This window comes from Ilyonectria robusta (genome assembly GCF_021365365.1).
Source record: "Ilyonectria robusta strain PMI_751 chromosome Unknown BGZ61scaffold_16, whole genome shotgun sequence".
NCBI lineage: Eukaryota > Fungi > Ascomycota > Sordariomycetes > Hypocreales > Nectriaceae > Ilyonectria > Ilyonectria robusta.
Genome location: NW_025764450.1, coordinates 539,345 through 559,797, shown reverse-complemented (window position 1 = coordinate 559,797; position 20,453 = coordinate 539,345). Strand labels below are relative to the sequence as shown.

At 49.8% G+C, this 20,453-nt stretch overlaps 8 protein-coding genes across 8 annotated transcripts; 4 read left to right on the top strand and 4 right to left on the bottom strand.

Moving 5' to 3' along the window:
• Positions 1 to 343: 343 nt before the first annotated feature.
• Positions 344 to 1,260, top strand: BGZ61DRAFT_550411 (beta-lactamase-like protein; the record flags this gene model as incomplete). The annotated part of the gene is made up of 1 exon (XM_046255465.1): positions 344 to 1,260. One exon carries the CDS (start codon positions 344 to 346, stop codon positions 1,241 to 1,243), a length of 900 nt encoding a protein of 299 aa, XP_046101525.1. The 3' UTR covers positions 1,244 to 1,260.
• Positions 1,261 to 2,590: 1,330 nt separating this feature from the next.
• BGZ61DRAFT_480636 (uncharacterized protein) lies at positions 2,591 to 4,312 on the top strand (the record flags this gene model as incomplete). The annotated part of the gene is made up of 3 exons (XM_046249218.1): positions 2,591 to 3,004; positions 3,082 to 3,137; positions 3,217 to 4,312. The coding sequence occupies 3 exons, from the start codon at positions 2,591 to 2,593 to the stop codon at positions 4,310 to 4,312; spliced, it is 1,566 nt and encodes a 521-aa protein (XP_046101524.1).
• A 547-nt stretch (positions 4,313 to 4,859) lies between these two features.
• BGZ61DRAFT_480635 (uncharacterized protein) lies at positions 4,860 to 5,713 on the bottom strand (the record flags this gene model as incomplete). Its single annotated transcript, XM_046249217.1, has 2 exons — positions 4,860 to 5,497; positions 5,548 to 5,713. 2 exons carry the CDS (start codon positions 5,711 to 5,713, stop codon positions 4,860 to 4,862), a joined length of 804 nt encoding a protein of 267 aa, XP_046101523.1.
• Positions 5,714 to 6,846: 1,133 nt separating this feature from the next.
• BGZ61DRAFT_507800 (2OG-Fe(II) oxygenase family oxidoreductase) lies at positions 6,847 to 7,950 on the bottom strand (the record flags this gene model as incomplete). The annotated part of the gene is made up of 3 exons (XM_046251928.1): positions 6,847 to 7,268; positions 7,351 to 7,508; positions 7,916 to 7,950. 3 exons carry the CDS (start codon positions 7,948 to 7,950, stop codon positions 6,880 to 6,882), a joined length of 582 nt encoding a protein of 193 aa, XP_046101522.1. The 3' UTR covers positions 6,847 to 6,879.
• A 181-nt stretch (positions 7,951 to 8,131) lies between these two features.
• BGZ61DRAFT_480633 (uncharacterized protein) lies at positions 8,132 to 10,515 on the top strand (the record flags this gene model as incomplete). The annotated part of the gene is made up of 6 exons (XM_046249216.1): positions 8,132 to 8,218; positions 8,276 to 9,217; positions 9,270 to 9,417; positions 9,573 to 9,656; positions 9,830 to 10,326; positions 10,465 to 10,515. 6 exons carry the CDS (start codon positions 8,132 to 8,134, stop codon positions 10,513 to 10,515), a joined length of 1,809 nt encoding a protein of 602 aa, XP_046101521.1.
• A 574-nt stretch (positions 10,516 to 11,089) lies between these two features.
• On the bottom strand, positions 11,090 to 12,822 carry BGZ61DRAFT_480632 (uncharacterized protein; the record flags this gene model as incomplete). Its single annotated transcript, XM_046249215.1, has 2 exons — positions 11,090 to 12,549; positions 12,603 to 12,822. 2 exons carry the CDS (start codon positions 12,820 to 12,822, stop codon positions 11,090 to 11,092), a joined length of 1,680 nt encoding a protein of 559 aa, XP_046101520.1.
• A 2,912-nt stretch (positions 12,823 to 15,734) lies between these two features.
• BGZ61DRAFT_456112 (endopolygalacturonase D) lies at positions 15,735 to 17,576 on the top strand. The gene has a single exon (XM_046246464.1). It carries the CDS (start codon positions 15,836 to 15,838, stop codon positions 17,390 to 17,392), a length of 1,557 nt encoding a protein of 518 aa, XP_046101519.1. The 5' UTR covers positions 15,735 to 15,835; the 3' UTR covers positions 17,393 to 17,576.
• Positions 17,577 to 18,408: 832 nt separating this feature from the next.
• On the bottom strand, positions 18,409 to 20,285 carry BGZ61DRAFT_456111 (Metallo-dependent phosphatase-like protein). Its single transcript, XM_046246463.1, has 3 exons — positions 19,756 to 20,285; positions 18,633 to 19,700; positions 18,409 to 18,578 (listed from the first exon to the last, which is right to left on the bottom strand). Exons 1-3 carry the CDS (start codon positions 20,006 to 20,008, stop codon positions 18,574 to 18,576), a joined length of 1,326 nt encoding a protein of 441 aa, XP_046101518.1. The 5' UTR covers positions 20,009 to 20,285; the 3' UTR covers positions 18,409 to 18,573.
• Between the last annotated feature and the right edge of the window lie 168 nt (positions 20,286 to 20,453).

Genomic DNA, 20,453 nt, shown 5'->3' with positions numbered 1-20,453 from the left:
GCAACCCAATCGAGATGGTAATCTAATGCATGTAGATACGCATTCTAATCCTCATCTTCGACTTTCTTACGTTAAAATTCGGAAAATCCACATAAGTTCCCGTCATCGACACGTAGGTGGCGAAAAGTCGGTGTATGGAGCGGATTCACTGGTCCAATTTGCACGCCACAACCTTTGCTTAAAGCAGTGAGATTTAAGCACCATCTCAACCGGAAAAGTTGCACTGATTCCACCGGAGTTCTTTCATAAGCAAAGAAAGCGAGACAAATTATATATTTGGGTGAGCCAACTGGCAATGTAAATTTCGCGTCCTGGTCTGGCATCGCAGGTACTTTACTTCAACATGGCGATCCAGTTCGCCATTTACACATGCCCCCCCATCGCGTCCGCCACCAGCTCCCCTGATCCATCATCGGAGGATTCAGGCTTTTGGTCCCCACTATCTTGTACTCTCATATACACACCCGTCACTGCAGTGATTGTGGATTGTCCAGCCACTATCGCTGCGACAACTGAGCTAGCGACATGGATTAAGTCAACGTTGCCGAATGGCTGCACTTTGAAGCACTTCATCATTTCACACGCCCACGGTGACCATTTCTTGGGAATCCCAGTCTTGCAAAACACCTTCCCTGGCATTACGGCCATTGGCACCAAGACTGTCGTTGAAGGGGTTGCACAGCAATATTCACCACATATCTATGACGGGCTTTGGAGGCAGACATTCCCTACAACTGAGCCTGGCACTGGGGTGCCGTTGACAAAGGCTGATTTCGTTTCTCTCCCATCGTCCAACGATCTTGATCTAGATGGACATGCCCTCCAATTATTCGACGTTCCGCACGGAGATACTCACGCCAATTCGTTCGTCCATGTGCCAGAGCTTGGTCTCGTTGTTGCAGGGGACATTGTCTACAACGGAGATTGCCATCAATGGCTAGGTGAGGCCTCTACGCAAGAGAAACGGAACCAATGGAATCAAGCGCTGTCGCAGATTGCCGTCTTGAAGCCGAAAGTAATTGTGCCAGGGCACACATTCATGCCTATGTCGGAGCCCAATGAGTTTTTGGCCGCTTCTATGTTAAATAGTACCAAGGAATATATCAAGGGCTTTGAAGAAGAGCTTGGTATGGCAGCGAGCGAAGAGGACCTATTTAAAAGAATGAAGGCCCGGTATTCGAGGTGGAATCTTAGCCTTCTTGATGGTGGATGTAAGGCTGGCATCTTGGCTAAGCAATCTTAGTTGATGATGAATTATCATGACCGTTGGATTTGAATTCCAGACTGCAATTTAGTGTTTTTAAGTTTTTGAGTGATGTATACGCTAAAAGGTTTGCCCTATATTTGAATTAAAAAGTACTCCTTCTTTGGTGCACCTCATATGAACGTGTGTCAATATTTTGACGTGAGGATAAGCCGCTAAACACAGACTACGTTGATGACAATAGCCCAAGACGGACATGTGTTTGTAAAGTTGCCATTTCCCCCCCAGCAGTGCCTTGTATACTCTCAAAAGACTGGCACTGCAAATTAGTTGTTCAATTGAGACGACGAGTTTCATCTACTGAACCGCTTGGTTAATGGAGTCATCACCTCACAGCTCTCTACCAGAAATCGTTGGTGACCTCGTTATGCAACAAGCTATCCTTGATCGGAGGCCCTCCCTCCTAATTAAAATCAATGGCCTCAGCTACCACGACACAACTCAAGTTGGGGTCTCTTTCAACTCCATCCGAGCACATCCCTGCATAGATTTATAATCCCCATGTGACCTGTGAAGCGGGGAGGTGACAAGATAACAGTTGGTGTTGCATTTGTGGCGCTTGCAGTAGGGCTTATGGCTTGGAGATGCCAGCCTACGAAGCCTGCAGGAGGCCTTTGGTGCATTTAAATGGCCTCACTCTAGCCCGGCGGCAAGTTCGGAAGGAAGTTAGAGCGCAACCGGAGTAGCACTACGCGGTTTTCTGTAGCAGTCGCAATATCTCGGGCTCTTTGGCCCAAACACTCGATCTATGGAGTATGCTCCTTGCTTTTTTACCTTCGGCAGATGAAGCCTCTCAAGTCACAGCCGCAGTTGAGGCTGAGAGCTGAAGACATTCGAAGAAGAGGGGAACACTTGGATCAGGCTGTAGAAATTCACATTAGAGACGCAACGTTGATCGTATCCGAGAATAGTGTGGGGGGCGCGGCAGAAGGAAGGAAGAGGAGGGTGACGACTGGACAAAATCTCGCGATAAGGCATACCGTACGTCGGTCACCTGCAATAAAAATCCCAGTTGTTGTCACTCATGGTGCCGATCAGAGGCAGTCTCGGAGTTCGTAGGATTCTTTGCAGTTTGGTACGTGTGTGCGCATAACTAGCAACCAATACTATCCCTGCCAAGACCATATTAATCAAGTGTCTAACGTATTACAACCCAGCCGTTTTCAGCCTCATGCACGGGGTGAATGTCACATTTAAGAGAGTGGGAAATTTACAGGGAGGACAGAGAGGGGAAGTAGGGATCCGAACGCCACCAGCGTCCTCTTAATCTTATGCTTTTTATCTCTGAGACTAAAGTTGTGCTTAATCTCCTCTTCATCACTCGATATGGCTTGTGTCAATTGTTTCGCTATCCTTTTTGCCCTATTGACCCGTTGCACTATGGGTTCGTCAAGCTGGATCGAGCATCGAAATCTCGAACGGAGTGCGCGAGAGCTCAACACGACAGACCAAGATGAAGTCAAGGTATTCATCCAACACTGGGCCTCAATTGCCCACCAGAACAGCCCGAGACATCCTCCATTGGCTTCCCAGGCAGCCATATTCGACTTGGAGATCGTCCGACGGCAGGAAGGTTGCTCATGGACCGGTGGCGGCACTTGTAATGCTGGCTATCGATGCTGTGGTTCAGTGGACAACGGCTGGTGCTGTCCATCGGATTCGGCATGCTGCGCCGATGGTAGCAGATCGTGTTGCGATATAGGGACAACTTGCTGTCTACCAAGCGGTGCCCAAAGTTTTGTATGCCCATCCTGAACCAAGGTTCACGCGGAGTTTGTTTACTCGAGCAAGGCCTCCTGTTGACTACTTATTGGCAGTGCTGCAATCCTGACCAGGCCTGTGACAACACCAATCTAATATGTAAAGATCAAACGTCAGTATTCTTGTTCCCCTTACATCTAACGCAACCAAGATTAAACTACCATTGCTAACAAGAGACTTGGATCTCACAGGGTCACGGAAACATCAACTACGACCGCATGGGAAACCGAAACCAATTGGGAGACGGTTTCCGAAGACGCAACGACGACCGAAGAGACCACGAGCACTTCAGACTCAACAATCCATGTCACATTATCCGACGTGAACACGGGAACGACGACCATTACCACGACAAAAACCATCACGGACTCTGCGGACTCTGCAACCGAGCGATCGAAGCGATTTGTGTTCGCGTACCCCCGGAAGACGCAATGGCTCGAAGCTTCGTATACGAGCCAGACCACGAAATGCACAATGGCTCCGGCGCAAATATTCTACGTTAGGCCCGCTCCAAGCCTCAATTCCCTTGCGGAAGTACTACTTCGCCGCGGGATTGAAGTTCATCGACGTGATACCGTTACGGAGACGGACTGGGTGACCGAGTCGGCAACTGCCACGGTCACGGACACAACAACTGAGACCGAGTGGCACACGGAGTGGGCTACATCAGTGGAGATTGACGAGGTCACAAAGACGCACTATGCCAAGGCCGAGGAAATGGTTACGATCACCGAAACGGAGACCAAACATGTTGAAGCCTCGGCCTCCGACCCTGGCGCTACGGCATTGAGCGAGTCGACAGGCTCGAACTCGGACGGCCCATCCACTGGAACAATTGTTGGTGCAGCTGTCGGGGGCGTCGTCGGCGTTGTCTTGCTTCTAGCTGCTGTCTGGTGGTATCGTCGTCGCAATAGCACTGCAGGTGAACCTCCTGTGGTATCTAGACCCAACAGCGACGTTCAAGTTCAGCCTGTCGTAACGGAGACTCAGAGCCCGAAGCCCGTCGTGCCAATCAACACTCGGCCAGCAGGCTATGAATACACTCCTGCCGATCCATATGAATTTAACGGAACTGCCGCCGTTGCGTGGACCCAGGAACACCGGCACAGCAACACGGGATCCTGGGGCTCGTCGCCTCCACCAACATACCTGAGAAATACGCCGCTTGAATTGTCCGGGACACCGTCGCCGTATGCCGAACATGCAGAACTGCCGTCGTCACCTCGAATGTACTCACATGAGATGGAAAGCCAACAAGGTTATTATCCGGCAGGGTATAGCAGATAATAGTCAGCAATGGTGGAATGAAAAGAGCCGACTAATGGACATGTGGAGATTGAGATTGGTTATCGCCAAATATTTTGTATACCCTCACTTGTCGTTATTCATCATCCTTCCTTGGCTTATCATTTTGTACGTACGGAAAGTATTAGAAGCTTAATTGAAAAGCCATTTGATCATCTGCCTACACAGCTGCACTTAATGGGGTTCGCATACATTAGTCCCAGGTGTACAGAAAGCGTGTCTTCCTCGGTTTATTTCAGGGTTATCCAGCCTATTTGGTGCAGCGCAGGAGTATCAGCAGTCCTCTTGACACTATTTCGATGCTTTCTCAATACCAACCAAATAGTGCGAGTCTGGCGTCAAAAGGTGAACAGAGATGTTAGCGCCTCACATACTAGGTCTATTGATCCCGGGGTTTCAAAGCGGGAGAAATATAACAAATGTGAGATATAACTTTGTGGTAGCGCTCTTCCAAGGTCCCGTCAAGTTATCACAGGGTAGAAGACTTTGCGGGCTTTGGTCAAATATTCCCTGAGAGGCTTCTGCGTTCTCAGAAGTGAAAGCCCGTCGTGTCAACGGCGCGAACCCAGCCCTTCAGGGAGATGCCGCTGAAGTGATCATAGATTTTCTCCATATTCCCCACAACGTACAGGATGTGGGAATCATGCTTTGTCTTTCCGAAAGCGGCAGAAGTCGGCCCGGCGTAGACTTCAGGATCGGTGGTGCCTCGGCCGCCGATAGGGATGGCGGTGCCGTTGTTGGGCGAAATGGCCATGACGGTGTGGAAGAAGGACGTGACCCAGATCGTGTCGATGTCGCCAGGGCCAATGTCGAAGTCGTTCCACGAGGTGTCTACGTCGGCGAGGACCTTGGGCTCCGCGTCGCGCGGCACGGGGTAGCCAGCCTCGTCGATTTCGAAGCTGTAGACGCCGCCGGTGTCCTGGTTGACCCAGAAGAGGGTATTGCCGCGGATCTTGATGCCGTTGATGCCGACGCCCGGGCCTCGTAGGTACGTGTTGTCCATGGCGGTGTAGTTGCCCATGACGACCTCCTTCTCGCCCGTCAGCGTGTCGAGGCGCCAGATCTGGCCCCGGGATGGCTTCCAGTCCACCTGCTCGTACCGCCCACGCAGGACGCACTGGTCCGAGATGAGCACAGTGGTGGGTTTCCAGGGTAGGGCGGCTACGCCTTGCAGGAGGATGGCATCGGGGAACCCGGCGATCAGCCAGGCTTTTCACTGGCGGCACCGTAGTTTGCGAAGATGTCCGAGTTGAACACGGCACCGATGTTGGCCTGCCAGACCCCATCGTCGGCTTCCGGCTGGCCGTTGAAGACGATCTGCTCCGAGAGGGCAGGGGTGCAGGCCAAAAGGCCGAGGACTGCGGCCGAGACGAAGGAGCGCATTGTGAAAGTCCGAGGCGATGGTCGGTGGAACGTTTCCCGTTTTATCTCCTTGTGTATCCGGCCTGAGATGAGATCTAACCCTTACATATATCGGGCTACAGCTTCTGGGTACAATATATAACCAATCCAGGCCACTTTGATCAGTAGGTAATGCTTTGCTTGCATTGGGGGTATAGTCTAACAGGCGGCTTCAGCAGCCGCCCCGAGTTCCTCCCGCGACTGCGCAAGAAACCAGCGGCGGTCGTTATTCTCGGAAAGTAGCCGGATATTTATGTGGCCCATGATACCGACACAGGCTTTCCCCGGTTCGCTTTTTGCCCTTTCCAGAATCCTTGCCAGCAGCAAAGAACCGTTCGCGCCAAGTTGGGCAGCAAGTACTTTCCAGAAGGGCGGCTGACGGCTTACCGGAGATAGCATTTTTGCTCATGCAAATCCGCGCATCGATTGCCGTGGGAAATTCTCCGAAAAAATGTCCTGGCATTCTGTATGCGGACTTAACGCTCCCACGCTTGGCCTGGGCGCTTTCATTCGACTTATCAATTCCCCGGGATACTACCCGCCCTGTGTAAGTACAGGATCGAACTTGTCAGAAATACCTGCGCAGGATCCGCTGACATTATGAATCGAAAACCCGGGTCTTCTTTTTAGGTCATGGGGCATCATATGCAATTATTCATTCCGCCTTCGGTTCAGACTTCCAATACTACACGGTAAGACTGCAGGGCCGAATCTTCGAGACCTTCAGTTCGGTGATTTTGAGATGGGTCAATCTCCTGCATGTATGAAAAAGCCGATACGGAGATAACTTTGAAGCGTCCAGATGTAGTGTCACGGTGAATGCCTCCAGTCGGCGATCGCGAGTGCCCGAGCATTGTCTCAAAGGGCGTACAATAGTGGACGGCATATGCAGTGTGTGCCGACCTGGAAAGGGAGGAGTTCAAAATTTTGAATGCATATTGTGCTGACAGATGAGTATTTTGCCAGTTAGAATGGTAGAGCGTGGTGACTATAATTGGGTTTGCTGCAGTACAGTTAAAGTGAATTAGAACTTCCTCTGGTAGAGAGTTACGCCCACACCTAGTTCAGCCGTTTTCCAGCTTACAACTTGACGGAAATTAAACATGAAAATTACAGATATTGTATTTAATATGTCTCTTGGAGTCAAATCAGACACCCACGGCGGTGAGAGTCTCGCGCTGAAGCTGCTTCCCAGTCTCCCCCATAGTCTCGATCAGGCGGCTCCGGATGTGCTCGCCAACCACCGTCTCGACCCCAGATCCGTCTAAGGCCGTGATATTAAGCTTGAGATTCCCGTTGAGGAAGAAGGCGACGATGTGGCGGTGGGCGTGGCGGTTGGTTTGTACGCGCTGGCGAGCGCTGCGATAGTAACCGCCCGTGTACTTCTGCATCATGTCGCCCATATTGATGACATAGGCGTCTTCAGCCACTGGAACAGGCACCCAGGACTCCGTGCGTGGATAGAAAACCTCCAGGCCCGTCGTGTTGGGATCCTGGAGTAGGATGGTCACGCATCCAAAGTCGGTATGGTCGGCAACTAATACGGAGAGCGGAAGGTTGGTATCCACGCAATGAGGGCGAGGAGACATGGCAATCATTCACCAGGAGAAGCAACTTACCTCCAAATTTCAGATGGTATGGGTTCGGCACGGGGGCGTAGTGCAGGAACCGCATCGGGATGGACGCTTTGTACAGGAGCGAATCGAATACATCAGCGGCACATCCCCATGCTTTGGGAAGACCGAGTGCGAGAATTCGGGCGGGACACACATCATGACTTCGGCCGAGTGGTTCCAGAACCTCGCGGGCGGCTCGTTCCTGAGCCCGACGGGGCAGCGCAGGCCGTTCGATTAGGAGATATTAGTCTTAGATCTATCTTGCTGTACATTAATAGTCTGGTTCAGTTTCAGGTTGACCTTAACAGATGCCTGTTCGACGACTGTCTGTGCATCTGCTAACGATAAGTTGATAAGTTGGGTGTTCATTTCTGTTTTGTCCGGCGCTAAACTATAACGGCGTTTCGGTGATCCTGTCCAGAGTGAACGGAGATACATTATTCCTGTCCGGTTCCTCTCATGCTGTGTACCCAGCCTCGTCCTCATCTACCAACTTGATGGGCGAATTTGAGACGTACAATCGCAGTAAGTCATGTAAGTCTTCGGTAGGGTTGAGACCCAGCCTTACATTCCCCCGCATCTCAGTTCGAGTTGACCACGCATTTTGTTCAATTTATTCCCTCAATCTACCTCGTCTGTGTCTCAACGTCTGCCGTCACTTAGTCGATCTGATTCAATACCAACCCAAATCCGCCTGTCACTTGCACAAAATCTCCAATTCGTGTTGATTTGCGCTACTGGCTATCAAATAATTCTCGTCGGTACTACCTTTGCTCAGCGCACAATGGCCAACAGTCAAGACGTATGCGCATACTCGTGCGATGAAACACCAGGAGAGCTCGAGCCGTATGGTGACATCGCAGGCCTAGGTGTAAGTGAGACACCGAATATATACTCGAATTTATAAACTAACGTGAAGGAAATACAGGTCATCTCCAGCTTTTTAATTACTTCCTTTATGCTAGTCACCTTCCTCACGATATTCTATCTCGTCTTCCACAACCCAAACTTGGATCCTTTTCGCCCGATGAATGATATGACGACTGAAACCCAACACCCGAATCCAGTTGACCGCGCATTTCTTAACACCTTCCGCAGGGGGACTTCCTTGCAAGACATCTCGTCAAGATTTTCTGGCTCTCGGGCAAGCCAGCTTGAGTCTATGCTCAACAAGGTCGATAGTCACAGCTTCATTTTTTTTATTCTGGATGGTTATCATTCGCAGTGTATTTTGATGTTTGCAGACATCCAGATTTTCACAAGTATAGCTATTCTAGTGAGTGGCTATACTGCCCTTCAATGTCGGCTATCTGAATATCATTGGCAAATTATCGTTCACCTCGCCTGGTTTGCCTCAGTCACACACCTTGCGGCACTAACATTTCTACGGCACTACCTTATTAATCACCCAACTGAGAAAACCTGGAGAGTAGTAGCAATGCTCATTGTGTTGATCTTGTTGATTGTAGCCATGATCCCAACGTCACACTTTACATGGGCAAACGGCTATGATCAGCAGGACAAAAAATACGGATTGGTTAACACAGCCAATAACTACGCAGTCTGTTCTTATAGACCAAGTGTGGATATAGACACGTTTGCATTTCAGTCCATGCTGATTTCTGTACTCCTCTTGATTTACGGATACTTGATTCGTTTAGCTAAGATGCGGTCTGGTCTCGTAAATAGCCTGCGTGGAATGGCCTCTACACTTAAGGAAAAGTCAACATCTCGTTTAGAGAATTGGAATCCTAACCTTAGCCAGTCAGTACTAAGGATAATGCTCAGTATTACCCTGGAACCTATTTCAATCGCCGCGTTCCAGGTCCTCCACGTACAACTGGATCTTCTCACTTCCCTATTTTCAGAGGTGAGCTCAACGAAATTTACACAATGTATTCTCCAACTAACAGCGTCGGTAGATAGGTGTTATGGCTGGTGTTTTCTACGGCATGGGAAACCAACAAGATCTTCTCGACTCGAGGTCACAGTCCCGGTGGCGAAAACACTTGGACATTTGGCCAAGTACTTCCCTTAGTGTTACTCATCGCACCACTGTTGTCGATCGTGGTACATATCATGGACTATTTCGCAGGTCGAAACCAGTCTGAGTCCAACTCTGGTATGGTATCTTTAGTCAAGACGAATTGTGTTTGATTTAGCGGCCGAAGCATTTATGATCTGACTGATCCTATTTCTCAAGAGGTCTGCTAACTACATCGAAGGCGTTTATCAGGTGAATCATGAGCTCGCAGAGATGCATACTGTCAACACACATGGTAGAACGGAAGGGATTGAATACACACAAAGTAAGTCCTCACCCGCATCCATCCAAACCAAAACATCTACGAATGCTGCATCTCGCATCTTATCGTTCGGACACCATTCCAATATAGCATTCATATGTGTCTTATTGTGCTCTCACACACTTTCTACTCGTTAAGTTTCTATCTAGATTGATTGCATCTAATTAGTGATTCAGTTGACTCCCAACCGAATGACATACATTCCGAATCTCACCAGGGCCTCTCTGTGAATGCAACTAGAGTTCAATATGAAAACTCCGGTTCTTTTCAAGGTGTGGTCTTTCTCGCGGCCTGGTCATATTTCCACTTTGGTATATTTCTTGTTACTTTCGGCTTGGGTAAACCAAGTTCACTTGCATCCTCATTAGCACTTGAATTCTTTGTCTTTCAACCTGTCTTTCAGCTTCTGTGGGCATTATTGTGTTTATGGCTATCAAAGTTAAAGTTGCAGAAGTGGATATCGTCTTCTCTTTACTTTTTGGTTTTCCTTGCGATTCTCAAAACGCAAACAGATCAATTTCTCATTGACCCTTTCGAAGCAAAAAGGCTTCCTGTTTTGTTTATCGCCTACGTACTTCTTGTCATCTTGTCTATCTTTTATCTGTCCAGCCAGCATACCTCAGTCGGTGTTAAGCCTGTCAAGCTGCTAGTGGCAGCCGTTATGCAACTTATGGTAAGTGCTATAAGTATTGGCGGAATTATAGGTGTACTGTTTTTGTTTTTTAATTGGGATTGGGTTGGTGACATTTTCCAGAACATTGCCCTTTGGTCTGGTTGTATCACTTGTTGTCAGATGCTTTGGTTTTTATAGAATTATGGTTTGAAAATCGGTCTACTCCTATATTACTTCAAAAACGGGTAAAGGTTACTGTTTTCTTCATATGGTGGCTTTCCTTAATTCCCTTAAAGTATACTTTCCCAATCATCTCTGAGCCTCTTTTAACATACTTATTAAGTTTCTTTTGTATTTCTTTCTTTTGGAGTATTCATAGTCTTATAGCGTATTTGATATAACTGGGATACACTCCTCAGTCCCGCTTCAAACTAGCATCAATTTCAACTTTGACTCTAACCTTGAGACTTGAAGGCGCAAACGGGGATTCGGTTCACAGGGTGGAGCCAGGCAGCATGGGGACATTACAACGATTTACCACACTAGTACAGTGATGATGAGTTGTTGCTTCACTCTGCTGCAACTTGTTTGAAGCCAAACTTAAACTGTAATAGATTAAATATCAAATGAAAAACTATATCTTGGGTAATGCTATCTACCATGAATGAAATATCGGGCACCAGTTTAAACTATTTCAATATACCATTTACACCACATTAGGGCACCTCATGCAGAGAACATTCTTGGCCAAGTCTGATGGAATATCGGCTCTATCATAGTAGTTAGCATCAATTTTTTGCCAGCTTGAAATGAAGGGGTATGCTTACGAAGTTCCGGCATCGACATTGAACAAGAAATCACCCACGCATCCACTGGTGGCGTCGAAAGCTGTGGTAATAGCACACGAAGCAAGTCCGGTGTTGCTATCGATGGTGATGGTGCGGATGTCCTGGGTGTCAGACAATGGGTTGATAGGAGTATCATCGGAGTTTGCTCCAGAATTGAAGAGGTCAGACTGAGAGCCATCGCTATAGGTAACAGATCCGACCTTGGGGCGAATGCCATCGTTTCCGTTGATGTTGCCCTGGTTGTTTCCAGTGGTAAGAACGAGGCAGTCATCAAAGATAGGGGTGCTGGTGCTGAAAATGTTCTTCGCGTTGGGCTGGTCAGCGGCAGATCCGAAGCCGCCAAAGATGTTGAGCTCAACGCCAACGTTGACATCAAGCTCCACACCAGCAATGGCATTGCTATTACCGCACACGCCGCCAGCACTTGAAGCCGAAGCAGTCAGTGTAGCATCGAGCTTGGGGGCGGCGAGGCCGAGACCAGCAACGAGACCCTTGCCGAAGACCGTGGCAGCAATGTCGAAGGTGACGACAGGGCCCAGGCTGGCGGTGACCTGGACTGAGGCGCTAATGGTGGGACCAATCTTGTTGAACTGCGGGTTGATGGCGTCGGAGTCACCTCCAACGCGGAGGGTAGTGCCGTCGGGGATAACCATGGCGACGCCAAAGTCAGCTGAAACCTGACCAGAGACCGCCGAGAGACCGGCAACGGCGTCAACATTGATCTCAGGACCAAAAGTAGCAACTCCGGCAATTGAAATGGGAGTCAGGGGGAGGTTGAGGAGTCTGATGGAGGCGATATCGACGGGGGAGGTGAGTTCTCCAGAAGCCGTGACTCCGAGGCCAACGCTGGCACCGAGCCCGTTCCTAGCAACGATGGATCCGGTGAGGCCATCAAAAAGGCCAATTTGGAAGTCAAAGTCGATGGATCCAGTGGTAGCGCAGTGGGCGCAGTCCACGCTGAGCGTAACACCGCCGAAGTCTTGAGAGAACAGGTTCTTGGAAAAGTCATTGGCGATGCTGATGGAGCCGCTGCCGCCAATTCGTTTCGCCAAACTCTTGTCGTCTTCATCGAAAGCTCCGGATTTGACTCTCAGGGTGTAGTCTTCGACAAAGTCGTCCCAGGCAGTTGGTTTGCTGCAAAAGGTGGCCGTGGGATTGGAGCTATCATAGTTGATGCTGGAGATTGCGTACTGCTTTCTGCCGTCGGGCCCGCCGCATTCGCCTCCATCGACAACCAAGACCATGGTGTGGGCTTTCTTCTCATCAACCCACTTCCAATCCTCTTTGGCGGACTCCTTTGCCCCCATGTCCTTGAAGGTCATGGTCAGCTCTCCGGGGTTCGAGCAGTCCAATGCCTGGACATTATCGCCCATTCGGGCAACATTAAGCATCTTGTGGTTTTTGCCACCGGAGCAGGTCAAGTTTGCCACGACATCTAGTGATTATTAGTAATTCGTAGCATGAACAAGTGATTTAAATTATCCTTACTTCCATTGGACCAGTAAAAGACATCATAGTCATACAGCTCGGCATTTGGATCGGCACCAATACCGCCCCAGTTGGTCATGGGAGACAGGACCGCCATGGCGGTATCACGAGCCACAAGGGACTCGGGGACAGCCTGGAATGGTCGAGCAGTGACAACTCCGATGAGGCTCGAGAGGCCAGCCAGTGAGGCCACCGCGGGAGTAAAAAGCTTGGTAAACATGCTTGCGAAAAGAGTAATCGACAAAGTAAAGAGATAAGAAAGAACAGTGCGGAAGAGGGAGGTGATTGTGTGGATCTGTGATCTGTTGGAGGACTGCAAAGGAAAGGATATGCAATTGTTTATATACGCAACTTTGCTCGACTCTCAACATGACTTAGACTAGACGATGGTAAGAACTCATAGCGTCTGTCGGGTGCTGTCAATCCCGCGAGTGAGATTTAAGTGTCTGACATGAACTCCAGAGGCGTTGAGGCGATAGCAGTAAGCATCACACTGGGGCCGCCACAGCAAGGCTGCCCGGGACCACCGAGATAGCTTCTCGCGATGCCGTTAGATGCCCACGAGGTAGCAATAGAATTTGGGGGCGCTGCACTGACAAATATGAAGGAGAACTAGCAGTGTTGCAGGCGGGGCCTGAGAGTGTGCTAAGATCGGGGACCTCAGCCGCTTTTCTTGGATAAGGCTGCTGAAAAAGTAATAGGTGATCCTGGCCTTGCAAAACGCCCTTTGCAAACTAAATATTTAGTTCAGCCACAAGCTATTTCGACATTTACTGGTTGACATAATGAACACAGTCCGTGAAGAGGAATGCAGAACACCACCGAGTTCAAGCTGGCTCGCCGTGACAAATGCTTGGGACTCACAACTTGGAGTAGACCCAGTACAGCCTAGTCGCTTTTTTGTTTAATTTAAGCGGATTGATTTGCGGGTCTTCTGTGAGGAACACAAATCCGAAGGAGCGTAAGCTGACCGTGGCCCAATCGCTTACGCTTACAGCAAGCAACTTGGCTAAGGCTGAGCCCCGACAATCCGGTTCTAACAGTGGTCGCCGAGGAGGCCTCTAACATGCAAACAAGGTTATTGGATAGCCTTAATTTTGCCATAGCTGATATTATGCACCTGTCAGAAAGAAGGCGGCTTGGCCGGCATCTCAGTGCCGAGAGGGGTGCGTGTCTCGTCTAGACTTCTTCGTCTTACCGTGATTGGAACTGAGATGCCACGGTCTGGCGTACGTAGGTGGGTGATATCATGTGCATACAAAATTTAAGCTGAAATCTATTTTGGTTAGTAGGAGCAAGCGCCAGGTTAATAGAAGCAAGCACCAGGTTAATTAAGAAGCTGAACAGCCGTAGGGAAAGGACATACCAGAGTGTCACTAGCCGTGAATTAAAGTGCTGACTAACTTCACGACACGTTTTTCACAGCCCCCTTTGGCAGCTATTTCCATGCTGACAGAGAACGCTGGCATTTCCAAATATAGTCCTTCGACCCCAGAAATTAAATTCTTTGGCATTTGCGTAGATAGATTTATAATGCGCTCCCTTGATGTATCTTTGTCAGAGTCGGAAGGCGGCCGAGACGTGAGGGTTTTTTTTTTTGGCTTAAGCATACGAAGTAGACTACTCCTTAAGCAGTCCACTAGCTAGCTAAGCTTAACTCTACTCGAACTGGCGGGCATTTCTGTGATTTTTGCCTGAATTGTCCTGTACCATTCAGAATCTCGTTGACCTTGGAGCTACAACCCGCTGTGTCATCAGAGGTCCTTCGTTACCATCTCCTTGATTACAGAGCCTCCCTAGACACGTTTGCGACCGTCACGTTTTTTTGGAGAAGGCTTGACAGTACAGCTCTCGACATGTGCACTCGGTGTCTTTTCAAAAAAATACATTTATACAGCCTCATCCTGTATAATTCCGAACCGCCATCTACCCTACTCCTCTTCCCATCTTTTGTAGGCAAGTTTAAGCATAGAAACATATAGCTCATCATAATTCGTATTAACGAGGGCTCTTCATCCTACAGGCGCGACGAAGGAATCCAATGTGTCTCTCCTACGTCACTTTGATTTTTTCAAGACCAACCCTTGACTTAAATTAGCTTCAGGTTTCGTCACCTTAGCTTCGGCCTAAGAAGCTCTTCCACCAATCCACAAGCTACCTTCCCGCCATGTTTCAACGTAGTGTTAGTAATTAAAACAGTCTGTACGCGGAAAAGGCGGCGTCGATTGGCACCAGGAGAGTACGTACTCCCAGTGAGCTCCACATGAGCACGGCATGAAAAGCTTGTTCACCACACGCGACGAACGCTTAATATCGACGCTAATACGGATGGATGTCAAGAACGTCAGGAGAAGGGAGCTTGTGTACATACATCACGCCGTTCCTGCAGGATAAGTAAAGTTGAGGGGGCAGAGTGGGTATTGCAAGCTGCACAGGAAGCAGAATATGCACCACTTGTGGAGATGGCAGGAAGCTTAGGGGATGTCGAGATAGCATCCGTACAGTAACCAACCACGAGATGAATCCTCTATCAATCAGATCATCTCACTAGGCTCGAGGAAGATATTTGTGGTCGCTCCTTTGATCATGATCTCCTCAATTGCTGACGCAACCTTGACTTCGACCCAGGTCTACCCTCGATACGCCCTCTAAGCTAATCCCCATTGACCACAATACCCTCTGTTTAAAAGCAACGCCGCGTCATTGAATCGGCCTGTACGCGGACGCAGCGGTGTCTATACCCTGAACAGCGTAGCACCACGCCGCCCCACAGTCTGGAAGCGACGGACCTGCATCGGCCACGCAGACGATCTCTCCAGAATGCCCAATGGAACGTGTAAACTAGACCGTTATTCGTGGGTTATTAAAGCCCGGCTAGCACAAGCGCCATCGCCATCGCCATCGTGGGACACGCGCCGCACGCCTTGAAACAGATGAACAGAGGGAAATGATGCCAAGGGGCAGTGAAAACGCGGTTTTGGGCCCATTGCCCCATGGTCGCCATCCCGCTCGAGCCGGTATCCCGGAACAAATAGTGGAGCTCCGGTGCCGAGTTCCGTGCAGCTTCATCGAGAGCTGATGGGTTGATATAACTGATATCATCGTCTCGAGACGGAAACGGCTTTTGTTTGTTCTTCAGTATTGTCGTTTCTGGTTCTTTCGTTTGCCATTCATTCGTTCATTCACATTCTTTCGCCTTACCGCATTCCTTCTTTTTACCTCTCTTTTTCACCATGAAGGCTTGCTACCTCGTCTCAGCGGCTGTGCCGTCTGTTCTGGGCTGCTCTAACTGGCGCACCCATGCCTGTGCTGGATCATTTGTTTCCTCTTCGGCCGATGCCGCAAGCTTTTGTGCTACTTTCACCGCTGCCGTAGTCACCGCCACCGACGCTGTCCCGACTGGCTTCCTGTCTGCCTGTGATGGTAGCATCGGCCACCTGTCGAGCGCCTGCTCTTGCTATGTTGGAGCTGCCGTCGAGGCTCCTACTGCTGCTGTTTCGACTCCTGTTGCCGTTGCCACCTCAGTTGTCACCCCCGTGAACGAGCCTGCTTCCATCTCGACTCCGGTTTCTTTGCCAGCCGTGCCTTCGACGCTCGTTACTTTTGTCACTTCAACCACCCCAGCTGCTGTTGTTGAAACCTCCGTCGCTGCTGTTGAGACTTCTATCGCTGCCGTCGAGACTTCTGCCGCCGCCGTTGAAACTTCGGCCGCTGCTGTTGCCGACACCACCGCCGTCGTAGATGCCACTGCCTGCACCGTCACCGAGTACGCGCAGCTTTCCTCGGCCGTCGCCAGCTGCACCAACATTGTCCTCGACAACCTCTCCATGCCCGCTTCTTCGACCCTAGATCTCGAGAGCCTCCAGACCGGCGCTGTTGTCACCTTCTCGGGAACCACCACCTTCGGAACCACCGTCGACTCCGACTTTGACCCCATCGTCATCTCTGGTGATGACATCACCATCACTGGAACCTCCGATCACGTCATTGAGGGCAACGGCGCTGCCTACTGGGATGGCCAGGGCTCCAACGGCGGAGGCGATAAGCCCAACCACTTCATCGTCGTCAAGCACACCAACAACGCCAAGGTCACCGGCCTGAACATCAAGAACTGGCCTGTCCACTGCTTCTACATGCAGTACAACTACGACATGGAGGTTAGCGACATCACTCTGGATAACTCCGCTGGTGACGAGGCGAACGACAGCAGTGATGGAGAGGCCGCTGCCCACAACTCCGATGGTTTCGACATCTCCGCTTCTGACACCGTCACCATGTCCAACATCTGGGTGCACAACCAGGACGACTGTGTCGCCGTGACTTCCGGTTCCAACATTGTCATCGATGGCATCTACTGCTATGGTGGACACGGCCTGAGCATTGGCTCCATTGGCGGAAAGAGCAACAACACCGTCGACACTGTGACCTTTGCCAATGCCCAGATCGTTGACAGCCAGAACGGCGCCCGCATCAAGAGCAACAGTGGCGAGACTGGCTCCGTCACAAACATCACCTACCGCAACGTCACCATGTCCGGAATCACCAAGTACGGCATTGACGTGCAGCAGGACTACCTCAACGGCGGTCCCACTGGCGAGCCTACCAACGGCGTCACCATCTCTGACATTACTTTTGAGGATGTCACCGGTACTACCACCGGAAGCGCGTACAACTACTACGTCCTTTGCGGCTCTGACTCGTGCTCTGACTTCACTTACACTGGTGTCAGCATTACCGGAGGAAGCTCTGGCGGCAGCTGCAACTACCCTTCTTCGGGTTGCCCTTCTTAGGGAGTTGATGGACGTTCAACGAAGAGATGGATTTGCGGTAATAGGCTTTAAACTTTCTTGTATCATAGATTTTGTAGCAAGGCTTGCAGTGCGGCCTTGAGCAAATGACTTTTACGGCATAGATTGCCAAACACTGTACTCTAAAAAAAGCACATACGAATTGAATTGATTGGTGAAAAATAAAACCTTTGGTCTTTTTCGTGGTTACAGGACGTCTTAGTGTTGTAGGTTCTGGGATCTACGGTTCCGAACACAGGGGACTGCATGTTGTGATGTTTACCTAATTCCACCGGGTTTAGGTGGGACAAATGAAGGCAGAGTTTCGACATGTTGTATTCCATTCCATGAGTATATAAGCCCGTAATAAGTCTCAATTTAACCTATTGCTTGATTCTATCCCAATTCGTCGGTACGGAGGCGGAAACAATGGCGGAAAGAAGGTTACCCTAGACCTAAAATCAACTGGCCTGGAAAAGTGGACTTGTTCCTGAGGGATACCCCCAACTCAGATGGAAACGATTCAGTGTTTTCTCTCTATCATATACAAGAAGTGTAGTATATGTATCAAAACCATCCGTGTTACTCTACAAGATTCTACTGATAACGGAAGAGGATATCAGGAATACCTTACACACACACATGATATAGTGTATCAAAATATATATCCTGATCTTATATTAGCAGAGTTTTATAGGATAGGGCGGGTAATAGTAGTTGTCATGATAAAAGTTAACGAAATTGGATGGTTGTTGGATTATTGGAAGGGAAGTTGGTCTCTTGACGACGGGAGACTTCAGTCTCTCTTAATCTTATTGCTCGGAATAAGGTTCCTACCTCAAGGTCGTTGACTGCAGACAGCAAGATCGGTGACTGCAGAAAGCAGGGTTGAAGTCAGAAGGGTCGAATTGAAGCTTCAGGCAAAGGCCAGTATACAACAACCTTATTATTCAGCTACTGTTTCTTCTCGTGCTGAATGTAGCACTTACTGTTTATCTCTACTATTTGAGAATACTGTATGGCTTTGATCTATGTGATAATATTGAGTAAGGCTAAAAAAGCTAAATACGTCGGAAAAAACGATTCAAGACCTATAGTCTCAATGTCTGTAAAGCTGAAATGATATCTCCCCTTGATCTACATAGTCGGGAGAGAAACCGTGAAAGACTCGAAGAGAGCGCAGATCAACCTAGCTTAAATTAGCGCTTCGTACCAGGCCGTGACGTGATAATTCTATACTTACAAGTAGGGCAGGATGTCTTATCATTCGGCGTCTCTGGGTAGTGGTCCCGGTTATACGTTGAATTCAGTGACACCGATCCAACAGTGTTGCCTGACTCCAGTCGGATCCACGTATCGACAGCTAAATCTTTGAGCTTGGATTCCGAGACGAGGACTTGTCGCGCGCCGCGGATCCAGTTCCCGTAGCCGCCATAACCAGAATGCTGACCGAAGCACATGTTGATGCCATTACCCTTGACCGTCATCCCGGGGACGAGAGAGTCCCACTTGTAGCACCACGTGTCTCCATGGTCGTGGCCGGAGAAGAGCGCCATCAAACCTGTCGTCTCGGTTATAGCCTGCATGAATGCAGTGTCCTGCCCGCCGTACGAGCAGCTGCCATCGTTGCGGCCATCAGAGCACCAACCTTGAGCCTGTGGCGCGAGGGGATAGTCGTCGTTGATACCGGGCTGGCGGTTGCCGTCGATGCCGGATTTGGTCTGTAGCATGAGGGATGCGTAGGTTGGGATATGCACAAAGGCCAAGGAAGGGATGGCTTTTCCGTGCTGCGTGACCAAGGCCTGGTTCGTTTGCCGGAACCAATTGACCACGCTGCTATCAACCCAGTTCGGCTGGCCTACTTTCGAGCCATCGTCGTTCCACTCCTGGAAATAGAAGCCACCGCGACTGTCAAAGAACCAGAGCAGCAGCTCCGGCGCACACTTGGCAGTTTCAGTGCAATTCGAAGGGTAGACAGGGAGGTAATAATTTGACACGCCAGCCTCGCGGCCAAAGACCATCTGGGTAGTCCGCGCATTCGGCCATCGGCGCTCGCGCTCAAGGATGGTCTTTCCTGTCACATTGACCTGGTAATCGTGGTTACCATAGGTCGAGGCCCAGGTCAACCCGCGTTCTACCATAGGGCCGACAATCATGTCGAGATAGTCGGTGCTATTCTCCAGGTAGGTGTTTTCCCCGGTAATTAAATCGCCGTTTAGGACTACCAGATCGGGTCTATCAAAGTCAAGCACCTTGTTCAAGACTTGGACGGAATTGATATCCTGCTGAGGACCCCATGCGTCCCATGCATCTACTTGTATCAGCTGGGAATATAACGGAGAGAGTAGCGCAACCGGGAATCGCACTTTCGCCAAAGTGCAGGTCCTCAAAGATGGACAGCTGGAACGTGCCATCGGATTTGAACTTGAGAGGCGCTGACTGGTTGAATCGGGAGAGGGGAGCTTGGTTTGACAGGCCTGCGAACAGGTAGCCGACTAGAATGTGTCGCAGCATTTCGAAAGCTTGGATGCCGAGGCAAATACACACAATCAAGAGACAAACAGACGCGTTCCGTTTGGGCCTCTTCCACCCCAGCTCATCTTCTTTGCTCGCCGCCATGGCCAGAGATGAGTTATATATCCGTCTTTATCTGGTGGTCGGTGTCTGTCTCGGCCGCCAGTCGGAATGCAGCAGCCCCTTTCGTGCTTGCACCGCCCACTGATGCAGGGGAACAAAGACAAAAAATCCCAAACAGCCAGTCAGGTTGTGTCTACGAGCCACCTGCAGACCTTTCACCGGAATCCAGTGGCATTATGGCGCCAGGCCGGGAGCGTAGCAGTTGTAATCTCCGCTTTATCTTCCGTTCAGAGGTGAGAGGCCGTCTTGGAGCTGCGATGGGTGGAAAATCAGAGACCTGGAAGCGAAACCCCACGTGGTTTAGATTGAAGTGTTGACTCGCCCTTCTCGCACCTTACATAATCAAAAGGAGTTTCGGATTATCTTCAAAGTCAATCCCTGGACATTTAAGAGCCAGAGTTAAATGCCTCTTCGTTTATTGTGTCAT